This window comes from Xiphias gladius, chromosome 14, assembly GCF_016859285.1.
Source record: "Xiphias gladius isolate SHS-SW01 ecotype Sanya breed wild chromosome 14, ASM1685928v1, whole genome shotgun sequence".
Taxonomy (NCBI): Eukaryota; Metazoa; Chordata; class Actinopteri; order Istiophoriformes; family Xiphiidae; genus Xiphias; species Xiphias gladius.
This window is the reverse complement of record NC_053413.1, coordinates 24,251,354-24,265,675: the sequence shown is the minus strand read 5'-3', so window position 1 is coordinate 24,265,675 and position 14,322 is coordinate 24,251,354. Positions and strand designations below refer to the sequence as shown.

At 40.2% G+C, this 14,322-nt stretch overlaps 1 protein-coding gene across 1 annotated transcript in view; it reads right to left on the bottom strand.

Moving 5' to 3' along the window:
- LOC120798997 (contactin-associated protein-like 4) overlaps positions 1 to 14,322 on the bottom strand; it is a 106,508-nt gene that overhangs the window by 11,358 nt on the left and 80,828 nt on the right. The window contains exons 22-23 of the mRNA XM_040143796.1: positions 12,374 to 12,592; positions 2,062 to 2,301 (exon numbers count right to left, since the gene is read on the bottom strand). Of these exons, the coding sequence (XP_039999730.1) occupies positions 2,062 to 2,301; positions 12,374 to 12,592 (459 nt within the window). The remainder of the gene's footprint in view (positions 1 to 2,061; positions 2,302 to 12,373; positions 12,593 to 14,322) is intronic.

Genomic DNA, 14,322 nt, shown 5'->3' with positions numbered 1-14,322 from the left:
AGAAACAGAGGAAGGATGGAAATTTCTCATATTTGAGAAGCACATTTTAATGGCTTCACCAATTCTTTGATGATCAAAATTGTCATTGATTAATCTTCTGTTATTTGACTAACTGCTAAAGCATTTACCTGGATTAGAGAATTTGGCATTCTGAGTTTTTATCCTACAAGGACTGCTGAGTTCTTTAATTTTCCAACAGGAAACAGAGATGACTTTTCAAAACCATTAAACAAGGTTAGAGGGAGTCATCTAGATTCATAATGAAATCAAAAACAAAGTAAAAAGTGTATCAACTTGACATGTAAGGTAAAGTAGATTTCAGTATTTGGTGGGAGGAGGATTAAGAGAGTCCTTTTAAAAAAGTAAAGATGGCTGAACTCAATTAAGTTATTGAACTCACGGAAGGAAATAAAGGTCAATGTGATGACGCTTTGTTACGGAGTTAACATCAAACAAATAATACTAAAATAGACACCAACACATTAAACAGACACTCTTCGCATCAAACCTTGTCACATAGTAGCTAAGTACTTGATGAGTGTTGAGGGCAGTAAAAGCAGTAAAAAGTTCTCTGAAATAATATAAATCCTTAAACTTTAGACAACAGCAGATAAACATGCGCAATTAGAGGTTGCCTTTACTCACATTTTTATTTTTATTTCCATATGAGCTTCAAAACATCATCCAATTATAACTGCCTATATCTTCTTATTTTAAGTCAGAAATGATCCTGGGTCGACTTTTTTGTCCTCCTTTTAAAAGGAACGACAAGCTGAGACAGAAAATTAAATCAGCTGTAACCTTGGCAGGTGAGATATTTGAACTAGCTAAAGTAAACGTAAAGCAGAGGCGAGGGGATGGAGGGAGGAAATGACACCGTGGAGCATGTTGTGAAGTGGTTAGACAGGTCTCCTAGAGAGAGGTCAAGGCAGGTGGCACCACTGAAGGGTACTGAACCCCAAAATCCATCTTTTGAATATCAAATACTTTACCATCTTCAGGCTTTAAAAAGTCCCTTTGGCCCTACAAAGTTTTTCTTCTTTTGCCTTTCACAGCTGCTGAATTAGATTTCAATAGAGATCAGGCTCTAACCAATGGGAATGTAAGAAACGGGCACTCTAAGATGCACAAAGATTAACATGTGCCTCAAAATGGTTACGCATGATGAAGATCAAGATAGAAGTTGAGTATTTAGTCAATATTTTGACAACAATATGACAGTTTCAAGCATTTTCAGCATATGGCATTAACAGTGGAGAATTAGGTAATGCTGCAATGGTGGTCAAAGAATTGTCTTTAGGTTTTCTGAAATGCTTTTCCCACCGTGAAAACTTACCACCAGAATCCACTTTCACATCAAAGTGAAGTAACATTCGTGAGAAGTAACCTTACGTTGAATAAGATGACATGAAAGTTCCACTAATCAATATTTTTATTTTAACGATGAATTAAATGACAGTAGTGAAAAATCCTCAGGGAATTATCATGAACTGGAGGTTCATCGAGCTTTTTAGCCTGTTTTAGCTTATTGTTTTGGTTCACGGATACATACAGAGTTCTGGTTCAGTCGCGCCGTATTAATCAACCCATGTTGAGCAGGCACCGGTTTTCTGATAAACCCACTGTACACTACCTACTCATCACCAAACAGAGAGCAAGTGGATCTGGAAGAGCCAGATATTTTTCTTAGGGGTTGGTGGAGTCCAAACCAGAGCTAAAACCAGAGTGAATATTGAACCTACAGTCATCAGTTGGACAAAAACAAATCCTAGTGAATGGTAATCTTTCTTTGTCTTTGGATGGTATGGTCTACGGAACTGTTTGCTGATACATTAGTCATGAAAACTTTATAAGTTGATAATATGTCAGGGCTACAGTATGTGCCTGTGTTTGTTTCGGAGTTTTTCTGCCCAGAAGTGCCAAAACATATTAAAAATAATTAATGCAGCTTTAATTATTTAAAAAATTATAACAAGCTTTTCTACCAAAATAGCCAGTAGAGTCAGTAACTTTACCTGCCTCAAGAAAATTCGACTTATGTGTGTCTCTGTATGCGTGTACCTGTATGGCAGAAGACTCCGGTGTAGGCTGACAGGCCACAGTCACAGTGGAAGCCGTTGACTCTCTCCACACAGCGACCCTGGTTCTGGCAGAGCGAGCCGTAGCTGCTACAGTGACCCGGGCAGCCGGGTCGAACCCCGGGCGTGATCTTCGCCCTCTCCTCCAGGTCCAGGGTGACGCCGTTCAGCTGCAGAGAGCGAATACAGCCCCGAAAGCCCTTCTGCCTGGACGCTGTGCCCCCTGGCAACATAAAAAACATTGCATAGCATTAGGATTACGTTTAATTTTAGACATTGAACTAATGAACACTGCATAAACTGTATTTGTAAGTAGGTGAAATAATCTTATATTTTGATTTAAAATCTACTCTGATTTATTTTGAATTTGAATTGTATTATCTGAGGCTATAAAAGGCTGTTTGACTTAATTCAAGTAAATGTCACTTGCCATGTCTTAATTAGCATTTTTATCTTATTTGGGGTTTTGTTTAGCTACATACAAGGGACATATCCCTCACAGGACCTCCAGTATGGTTTGACAATTATTTTAAACTCTTAAGTTTCAAAACAAAAACATCTTATCAAGTTTTAGTCTTTTGGCTTCAGTCTTTTGTTTGCATTAGTGAATTTTTTTCAACCTATCACTTTCCATTGGTAACAACAGTGCTTCAGATGGTTTATGTCCCATTCAATACAATATAAACCTACAGTCTCAGAATAATCAAGAGACCTAACACATATTGTACGTTTACGGGAATGATTAAACATTTGCCGGGCAAAGACATAATGATGCAAACACTTCATGATAATGGACTAACTTTGAAGTAACTCCATCAGTATAGGTCAAAGTGTCATCATTGGTTGTATTTTCACAATGTCCATTCTTAATAAACAAGACTAAGAGTGTATAGCCTTGCTAGTGGACCTGTGGGGCTGTAGGTACAGCAGTGCTTTCAGCTAAATGCTGATGTTAGCATGCTTAACATTTGTTAATTAATACTAAAGACAAAGTGCAAGGAACACTGATGGTCATTAGGTTTGCAGGTATTTGACCTGGTTTTGACCTGATGACGGTACAAAGTTATCAAAGTTATTAAGATGTATCCTCTAGGGATCATGAATATCTGAACCAAATTTTGCCCCAGTCCAATTGAACAGATGTTGAGATATTTCACTAGATGAGTGAAATATCTCTCCCTTTGGCCAGCTGCTGGCGCTACAGGGAGAGTGAAGGAATCAATGAAGTCACTGAGATTCATCCTCTGGAGACTATCCATCCTACAGCTGGCGAAGCATCTCACTCAAAACTAAAAAGGTCAACCTCATGGTGGCGCTAGAGGAAAAAGCCAGGGGATCACAAAAGTCATTCTGAGACATCGTCTGGGAACCATGGCACGCACTCTGTCCTCCTTGTTTACAGGCCTTCTCTCGTTTTTTGTGTCTTGATAAGTCTGTATGTTTTCTTTCCCTCTGTGTTTTAATTTCTTCTCCTCCTGTCATCTACAGCAGATCCACACGTCGCCTCTGCTCCTCAAGAAGCTCCAAACTGACAGCACTTTTCTTATGAAATGAAATGATGAAACAGCAATGAGGCAACAAGCTGTATGTGAAAAAATGACTTTGGGGACATAACTTACAACAACTGTCTGTCAGCCTGTCTAACAGGACACACTGCATACGCTCACTCCGGTAAATCTTCAATACTTCAGTTAATACGCGATGTGGTCAACATCATACATTCTCTCTGAGATGTAACATGGTCCCCTATTGTTTGCTTTGTTCAAACATGACAACCTCCTGGTTCTGCGAAGACCACAGACTGAAAGTCATTGCGCTCAGAGCGCATGTTCAGCAGCTTTTTGCTCTCAGAGTTTGAAGCTGAAACTTCCTCTTGTACAGCAGCAGCAGCAGCAGCAGCAGCAGCAGCAGCTTTTCACACCAATAAATCACTGAGCTCAGTTAGATTCTCCTCTAGGCCTCTTCTCTCTGCTCCGATTTGACTCATGAGTTATTGAACCAGATAAGCAACACAGGATATGAAACTTACCTCAATATTTCAACACAATGAAGAGTAATTGTAATCCTTATTAAGTCAACTGAAAATAATTTTTCAACATTTAGGTGTTAAGACTGACGGAACTATGAATGACTAGAAATGACAAACTGTCCTCCTTGCAATTATTACCCTTTTTTCTCTGCACAATGATTTAGTTTATTATATTATGAAATTCTTTAATCATAATTGTCTCCAAACGGACACCTTCAATAATTGACACCTAAGGGCATTGATAAGCATGTAAACACATTCACTGCACCCTGCACATGTGCAGCTTCATACAGAAATCGTGTGCGACTGAAGTTGACCTCCTCTCAAGCTTTTGTACAATCCCTGAAGATTCTGCTTTGTGGGCTTAAGATATCCAGGTCGCACGTCTAGCCCTAACTCTGAGATCGTGTATTTCAATGTGCAACTAGGTCAAATAAGTGTCGTCTCATAGCATCTGGATATTTAAGCATAAATGATTTTTAAGGTAAAGCAGCCGTGTCTCCTACAAATTACGTTTATATACGATTTGAAGCGATTGAAAACGTAATTGCAAACAGATTACGTTTTCTATTAACGTAATCCTATTTGGCAAGTCGCAAATATGTTGATACTGAATGCATCAGTAAAATGTTCACAGACAATGTATTTGTTTTCTGGGAAAGTATACGATCTTGCAGCACAATATCCACTTGTATTGACTGCAGCATTATCAAACAGTTCTATGGTTATGTTCAGGCACTCACAGCACTTGGTTAAGTTTAGGGGAAAGATCCTGGTCTGCTTTAATAAAGAAAAATTACACGGTGACTGAACATAATCCAACCAGTGATTACGATAACGAAAGTTCAGAAGTATTTAGTATGAATGTAATTTTCTAAGAGACAGGTTTGCTTAAAGACAAGATCTAGCCTCTACTATTTTGGGATTGCTATGTGAACACTTTCGTTTTAGAGACTAAAGACACTATTAAACAGAGTCGCACACTGAAAAATTGTAAACTGGAAATGGTAAAAAATATTAAAAGTTTTTACGTTTAGTAAAGTGTATGGTATGGGCACATGTTTTAATTATTTTAAATCATCAGTTTGGTGTGTTTTCTCAATACTATGATACCCATGAGTCTCAGCTGGCATTGCTATGTAGACAAAGCCAGTCAGAGATGTAAATCAGAGCTGTTGGTAATTCAAACTCTTTGCTATTGCGTTTGGTAACAAAACAGCATGCAACAGTTGCAAAATTCATCCAAAACTGACCCAGAGTCTGAACGTGAACTGACTCAAACAGATAAATGTTTCATCAGGTATCTACAAATTGTAATCTTTAGCAGGCCCTCACGATTAGCAGCGCATACAACAAATTCAACCAGGAGAGTTTCATGCCCATTGAATATATGGAAGCACTCCAACTACTAGGCAAGTAACCTTGTCAATGTAGAAAATGAATCGGACTTCCTACTGCAACCCTTGATGTCCAAATTAAGTCCTCCCAATTCAAAACTCTATGGGAGTAGCACGAAACAGGAAACCTTTAGCTCTATTAGAAACTGTTCTTCAACGTGGCGGCGGTATACAGTATGTGAAAGGAGCGATTCTAGCAGGTACCAGAGAAACATCCCTCTGATCAAAGCAACAAAACAGAAGCGGGAAAAGGTTGTCAGAGAACAAGCCCTTCAAACAGGGAGGCTATCAGAGCAGTGAGAGTTTAACCACACATCCTGCTGTAAAAGTTCAGCTCCAACCAGGATTACAGTTTCTCCACATCAAATGGAGACGCAGCTTACAGGAAACACTTAGAAGAGCATAAGGAGAGATTTAGGACATGGAGATCAAAGAAAACATCAAAGAGTCCAATGCAAATAAACTCCACCTCTGACCAACTGAGCAGAACTATCAGTGGGACCTTCAAGAGAATTTCAGCTCCACGTCAAGCAGTACGTCGTCAGCTCTGACAAGACTATTCCAGTCTCTCCACGGGAGACCTGCATAATGTGTAGTAATGCGCATATGGGACCACTTGGGAGTGAATCGAAAACAATTAGTAAAATGGAGATCAAAGTGATCATCAAGGTGATGCATGTGCACGTCTCGACATCAAGCTCGGAACGCGAACGTAGACAGAATGACTTCAAAACTCAGCAGCTGCTTGAGATTCAGTCACATAACTGACGGTCCGCCCTCGGCTCTGAGAAGGTATTGTCTGACAACGCAGATAGAACCGTATAGGACGGTCTGAGTTTTGAGGCTTATGCATGTACACTGCGAGTACGTACAGTGTGGTTTGCTGATGCTGCACACATGAGAAGTGAAGAACAACATTTCCGTGCATCAGTCGGTGCAGGAAACATAGCGATTCCAGTAAACCCTGGGCTATTTAGATTCTGTGTCTATTCCACCGTCATATGAGGCATTCGTGATGCTGAAATAGAAAAAATACCTTGAAGGAAGAATGCATAAATTATAGCTGTGTCCGAAATCCTTTCCTCCTCCACTCACTCACTACTTCCTAAATATACACTCAATAGTTTATTCAAAAGTGAGCAGTGAACTGAGATTTCCAACACTTATAGATCATCAGTATTTTAATCATCTTTATTTTGCGGCATCACTGCGAGGCGAAGAGTCGTCAAATGGTCGTTTTTACATCTCTAAAATGAGTTTCACTGCGCTGCAGAAAGTAGTGTCCATGCCATGGACGGTACTCCTGTTCTTTTTTTTCCAGGGCACTCTGTATTAGATACATTTACATATTCAGAACTCAGACACTAAAAGCAGTGCAATATACTTATAGTAAATAGGGAGTAATTTCAGACGCAGCCTGTGTATCGTGCATAGTTTGTTTTAAAACGGGAGTTCTCAGCCTTTTTTGCACCACAGATCTTTTCTGTATCAGCAATATTATTGTTGACTAGTGATAATTACTGAGCACAGCTGGTCTTCACCCTATCGGTACGCACACTGGTAGATAAAGAGTTTTTCTTTTTTGGCTTTTTAATTTTGATTGGATAGAAGACAGGAGATATGCAGACAGGAAACGGGGGCAGAGACTCAAGAGCGCGACATGCAACGAAGGTCCTCGCCTGGTACTGAAAGCCCCACTGGAAAATAAAGATTGACAGGTTGAGTTAATCAGTTTTGTGGGTTCACCTAGTTTTGGTTCATCAGGCATGATCTCAGCCTATTTATCCTCACAACACACAAGTAAGCCCCGATACACGTTAGAAACTGACGGAGAGAGAAAGTGTAAGAGACAGAGTGCAATCATAAAAACCAAACAGAAACAAAAACTGAACTATATTTGGTCTGTTTGATTGCACTAAATTCAAAAATTACAAATTGACCTTACACAGCAGCCCACAGGAAGTGTCTGTACATAGATTTTTTGTATTTCTACTGGACAAAGTTCAATGAAATTACAGAAAAAAATGAAAATCCAGAACAGCCTATTAAGTTACTGTAAATAATCAATATTCAGCTTTTATTGCCAAACCATTTTTTTTTCCCTGGCGTTATGGTAGCAAATGTTTGGGCTGCAGTATAGGGTTGGGAACCTCTGGTATGAATAACATAGCGATACCACAGCGTCAAGTCCACTGCAATATGAAGGATTAGTGATGCTGAAATCAAAATATACCTTGAAATATGCTTTTTTTTAAAATTATGTAACTGAACTGTGTTTTACGGCACTGCAGTACAGACTTGTACTGCAGTGCCATACTTGACTTGTTAGGATACTGCTTACAAGGCTCAAGGGAATCTTGAAAATCCTCGTCCAAGTACTTCGTCTACACCAGAGACAGAGACGAGTAAACTGTTTGTATGGGAACATCAGTCGGTAGATAGCGATGCAGCACAAATAAGTGAAGGCTTAACTAGCCAATCAAGGGAAAACAATAGATTGTATACCTTCACAAAAGAAGTCATTTCTGCATTCATCGCATGCTCGCCCAAATTTGGTGTGTATGGATTTTTTAGCACCTACAATACAAACAGCAGGAAAGGAATTGGAAAATGAACAATGCTGTGGATTATAAATCCATACAAGGCAATAACACGGTTTATTAATCAAAACAATGGAATTCACTGCCTCATAAAGCTGGGCAGGATTATCACACATAAATACAGTGTACATTGATATATGGCTTATGAATTTATACAAACCAAAACAACAGCTTATAATTCAAACTAAGGAAGAGTTTGCCTTACAAATCAAGACTTATGACAGTGCATGTCTTAAGATTGTTTATGAAGCCAAGCCAGTGCTGAGAGCTGTGAATCCAAATAACTCAATATTTTGTCTTACATGCAGTCTACAGGGAGTGGATTGTGTGCACATGAATAAACTGTACATAGTAATCCTGCAACAGTCACACAAAAAGCCCCAAACACAAAAATAAGAAACATTTTCCTGAGCACCCTTCCAATTTTATACGTAAAGACCTTTTTACATGTCAAGAGGGACACAACGCAGCCTGCGTAAACACTTAGATCATTTCTTCCGAGGCTCTGGAAGGAGTTTAGTCAAGTTTGAGAAAATTACATGAGTGAAATTCTGTAAGTGCTATGCGAAGGCACCTGGACTTGCTTGAAGTTCTTGAAGACGTTTGGCCTCTCATCCGAAAGGTGAGGATAACCTCCCCAGAGGATGAATTACCTGGAGCTCCCAACTAGTCAGGTAGAACTGAAGAAGCTTTTCGGATGAGAGGCGAACGGTCTTCAAGACCTTCAAGCAAGTCCAGTTGCCTTCGTATTGCACTTACAGAAGACCATGACCCGGATGACTGAGAATCTTCACAGAGACGTGAGTGACATCAAGCATGCATCTTGTCTTGGGTTAAAAAAAATTATGATTTTTTAAGACAAAGCTTGAGTTACAAGCTGGAGGAATGGAGTTTGAAAGACAAGAATGTCAGGGTGGGCCTTATGAAAGTTATCATCAGAGTTTTTGGGGCTTGACCCAAACTAAGGACAAGATGCCAAAACGTCCCTTCCTCTGCTGCATCCTATTTGGACTATTGACCACTGCTTTTTTAATATTCCTCATGAATCCCTCAACTCATCTCCACTGTAGCTGTCCCCTCCATCCTGAACTCCTTCCCCCAAATAACCGTGATTGCTCCAAATCTTGCTATGTTCAAAAAGTCTCTAAAAAAAAGTTACACTTTAAAACTGCCTTTAATATTTCATTTAATGTGTTATGCCACAGTGCAGTTCTGCACTTGTTTTCGGGGTTTGTTTACATGTTTTTTGTTGGTTTTTTTTTACCTAAATTGTCATGTAAAGTTCCTTGAGTACAGTATCTACAGATGTACTCCATAAAGAAATTATTATTAAAAATGGAAGTGTAAGGTTCAATTCAGCTGCATTTCAGGGGAAATGTTCACATTTTAGTCCAATGTTTTTATCTAAAAGTTGTAGTTATGAGGTACCAACTAAATAAGGATGTTACGGGGTTTGGTTTAAGGAATGTGTATATAACCTTTCCAGATAGTATGTTAAGTAATTACACTTAAAGCCCCTGAAAATGTAAGTATTTCTTATAACCTTAAATATTTATGACTAAATATGCGACAATCAAAGTTCAATTTCAGAAAGTTTCACTCAAAAACTCAAGTGATCACCTGATGGACAACATACGCAAACAGCTCCACAACTGCCATCAGATTTTGATTCCAATAATATATTGAAAAGAGCACAAACACAAACCAAAGTGCAGACATCAGTAAAATTCTGAAAAGAGTCCTTTCATGAAATGAGTTCTTTTATTATTGATATTTGTTTGCAATGAAGTGTTATCAAATTGTGAGATTTCTACTTTTAGTGATTACTTACTGCAACCAAAAGATCTGCAGAGCTTTTTCAGCATTAGTTTGTTTAAAGATAACTAATCTTCTTAAATATTTATGGGAGGCCTTATTTGCAATTAAATTACAAATTGGTCTATTCAAGCAAAACCAGGGTTGTTGGTGCTTCTTAATTACTCACACAGTGTCACAGTGCCTTATTTCCACATTTAGCTGATGCTCAGCAGGTACATTCAGGGTTTAGTGTCTTACTCAAGGACACTATAACAAAACAGAAGTGCTGCTGAGGGATGCATTAGCTGTTACAGGGATCAAACCTGTGACTATCTTTTGGCTTCTCCATAAACCTGGATCGCAGTGCTGCTGCAGTCACTCGCTCTTCTCAAATCAAGTCAGGGCGTTGTACTACAAACATCCAAACCAGTCTGGGAGTAAATATCAGCACATTTCCATTCCGATATATAAACCCATTAGGCTTATTCCACTACACCGTGCTGATAATTCAGAGGTAAACGTATACGAGTTTAAGCTGATGGTGGTGACCTGCTGGCTATTCAAAGCGGATTATCGGATAAACTTATTCATCCAATCAATATGCACCTCGATTCCCCTGCTGCTGCTGCTGCTGCCGCCGCTGCCGCCGCCGCCACCACCACCACCACCGCCGCCGCCTTTGTCCAATCTCATCACTGTTTGTTGGTTTGTTTTTTTTTGGTTTGTGTGTTTTCTGATATGAAGTGACATACATAATATTTACAGAATGATAAATCCCGATAATAAGTGATGGATTTTCATTACCCCCCCACCGCAGTTCTACACAGAGACTCAGAGGTTGAGTAGAGAATGAGACTTGTAGAACTGAACCGATGAAGCTGAGATGAACAGAGGTGCAGTATTGATGAAGCTGGTAGTTAGGTACTCTCAGTGTGCAGTGTGTTGATCACATGGCTGCTAGTGAAAAATTTACAGGTTCAGATTCCTTTACAGATTATTTAAAGACCCTCGCTGCAAGAAATCACATCGCACGCTACACTATAAATGAGCGCTCCCTGCTGCATGTTTATTTATTGAATGTGATTATGTCTCAGTGGTCGGAAACCATCGACTCAGCCCGTTCACATCCAGTGGTGCTGAGCAGCTGGTGGCGCTTGGCCAATAGCAGTGTAGCACTTTGTGACAGAATATTACTTCTTCAGCACGTAGGATTAGAGGGCGTCAGACTTGCTACAGTCTCGGGGCTTGGATCTCAGTCTATCAGGAGTTTATACTAAAAGGCTAGATGTGCAGACTCAGCGCCTTTCATGTCCAATACTGCTTAGAAGACAACAGGATTTAGCCAAAAGGAGATTAGCAGTTGTGAAAAAAAGAGAGAATATTTTTAGCCCTTTTCTGAGGATTTAATCCCATCCTGACAGGGAGACACAGAACAATCAAGGATCACGTCCTGGACTAGCTGCTACTGATCTCTCAACTTTACTTTTTCACTCAGATTTGGCCCTAAAGGAAGAGGAGCAGTGCCAGTCTCCCTATATAGACATGAAAGACATTTATCACCTTTCAGTGGGAAGTTTGAAACAGCAGCCGGAGTTGGATCTTTTCTCCTCTGTAAATCCAAACAGCAGCACCTGCGCAAGTGATAAACTACACTAAAAATTATTCCTGTCTCAGTTAATATCTTCACCTGAAATTATCATGCAGGAGTGTAACTATGGAGTATATCCAGTAGAGCCTGTAAAGGTAGCTTGTTTTTTTTTTTTTAAGATATTAGATATTAAATCTAAACCTAGTCAGGTGATTTTATAAGTATAAAAGAAAACAACTACAGGAGTAGTTAAATAATGGAAACAACTGTCACAATCCCTCACAACGGGACTCTTACCAACATGGACAGAACCACACAAATGACCAGTGAAGTAATTCTACTCTTCTGACAACAAAAATGGCACATTATGACCTTAAGCCATAGAATTTCATGTTGTATTGTTCGGTTTTCTGTCTCTGCAAGGTCAAACAGATTTATAAATAATTGCAGGAAATATGCTCCTAGGCACGGATGGATAATTTAGCTCCTACGCAGATGAACTGTTCTGTACCTCTACCAAAGGAACCACAAACAGCTCTGAACAGTACAATGTTTTATACATTGGGAATCTGATGTGAACTACAGTGGGAGGCGGAGAGTTATACCGCTGGGACCGGGAAAAAAAAAAAAAAAAAAAAAATCTGACTAAAAGCTGCCGACGTCAGGAGGAGCTGCAGAGACAAAAACCCTGAGCTACCAATTCACCGGAGACTGAAGCAAACACTGTATGAGAAGATACACTTTATACTGTTTAGGGACCAAAGTAGAGTGTGTGGGAGACATATAGAGGAACAGACGTGTGCTACAGACAAGAAGCCGGCCAAGCCACCAACACCTCTACTAATGAGGGAAATGTTCACTGTCCGCACGTAATTCCTCCTCACCTATGAACAGCTGGCTGTTGAGCTGCAGGTGGACGTGTCCTTCAGCAGGAGCCTCCTGCGTGGCGGCAGGAAGCTCGTCCAGTCGAAGCGACGCCTCCTTGACGTTCCGCTCGGCTCGGACCCGATGCCACCGGTTGTCGTCCAGCGGGACGCTCGACCCCACGCGCACCTCCAGCGGGCCGTTACCCACATCGAAGGAGAAAAGCACCTGAGTGGAGGCTGGGAGGAGGGTTGTGTTTTTTGAGAACGGTGGGGACAAAGGGGGGGAAACAAAGCGTGCACGAAGTGAGAACCAAATGATGCTGTTTTTACCGTTATTGACAAAATAAACAAAACGTTTGAAGAAGAAATGTTTGGTTCAATGAGGTCATCTAGAGACTCAGATTGACACGTAGCTATAAGCAGAATTATACTGATGATTTCCTGATATCAACATTTAATTATTCTGTACAACTGACCTCCAGCTTTACAGAGGTGCTTTCTTTTTTAGTAGAAGACGATCTAAAAAGCCCTCAATTAAAAAATGCCCCATACTTCCTTAAGAAACTTCTTCTCAACTTCTCTCTTGAAATGCACAGGCAACATATTAGATATCGTGGTCTTAATAACTAGCCTTCACACCTCCTACAGCGTTCATTTATTAGCACACGAGCTTGGTGATGTAAGGGGTTACTTGCGGGTTGTGAAGCTGCCATTAGTTGTGGCTAGTTTTGTGTATGCTGATACTGAGAATATTGAGCCGGAGCTGAACAGTCCTACCCACATTTCAAGCGGTCTGCTCTGCTCAGAAAAAAAATTCCTCTTATGCTCTTTCCAACAAACGGAGAGGATCTTGGAGAGTGTGTCTGTGTTTCCGAAACAAACCCTCATCCTTCATGTTTTGGATGGAGGAGATGTATTACTCTGGGAGCACGGATCAAGATGAAACAACAGCCCAGCTTCCTACGGTAACTTCATTTAGCAATTGTTCTCAGGCGAGAAAAGAGAGGAGGAGAGAGGCTGCTGTTGCAGCAGTGTCCCTGTATTAGATTCTGTGTGTGGCCCTTCGAATCTCACCTATACGAAAATGCAAAACGCAGCACAAACACAGCAGCTGGGGCTAAACTGGCGAAACAGGCCCATTGAGCTTCAAAAAGCGAATGACTCTAATAACCGATTCAAGGCATCTATACAAGACTTCCTAAACACAACACCGTGTCTGCTGGTAAATGGGTATCTCATACGCTGCTGCACTATTGTCATATCCATAAGCATAGTAAAGAACACCCCTGGGTGTTCTTTTATGTATGTATGCCATATTTCAAATGACACCGAAGCACAGAGGGCTGTAAATGTACTCCACGTACCCAGCCACAGTGTTGTGGTACCCATAAAGTAAAATAATGCCCTCTCGGTTATTGCTTTCATATTCTAAATGACACACAACGTGGGCGATAGCTAGAGAGCTAAGTAGAATTCGGAGAGCTGAAACAGAAAATATTGTTCAAACCACAGAAAGCTGAAGTGAAGGAAAGTGGATCTTTATAGTCTGAACCATTATTGAAGCAAAGCAAAATAAACTTCTTGTACGTGCAGGTTACCGATTCACTTTTGCAGCACGTAACTCCCCCTAAAACCACGGAGTGTAATTTTCACATTTCTTTTTCTGTTTGGGTTCAACAAAAAAAGAAACCTCATGTTAATTGGTTTGCCTTAGACACTGGTCGACATGTTTTCTCACTTTGGACAGAGTCTGTCTATACAGTCTTGATGCTAAAATGCTCTGACTCCAGGGTTGCATTTAACAGGCAGACATGAGATTGGCAATAATCTTCTTATCTCACTCTTGGAAACAAAGCAAATACTTGTATTTCTCAAAATAATGAATTATTCCTTCATAGATTTGAAGTGTAGAAAGAGCACCACTTCCTCAAACTAAGGTAGCCTTAGAGCTTAGGCTGCCTTGCAAC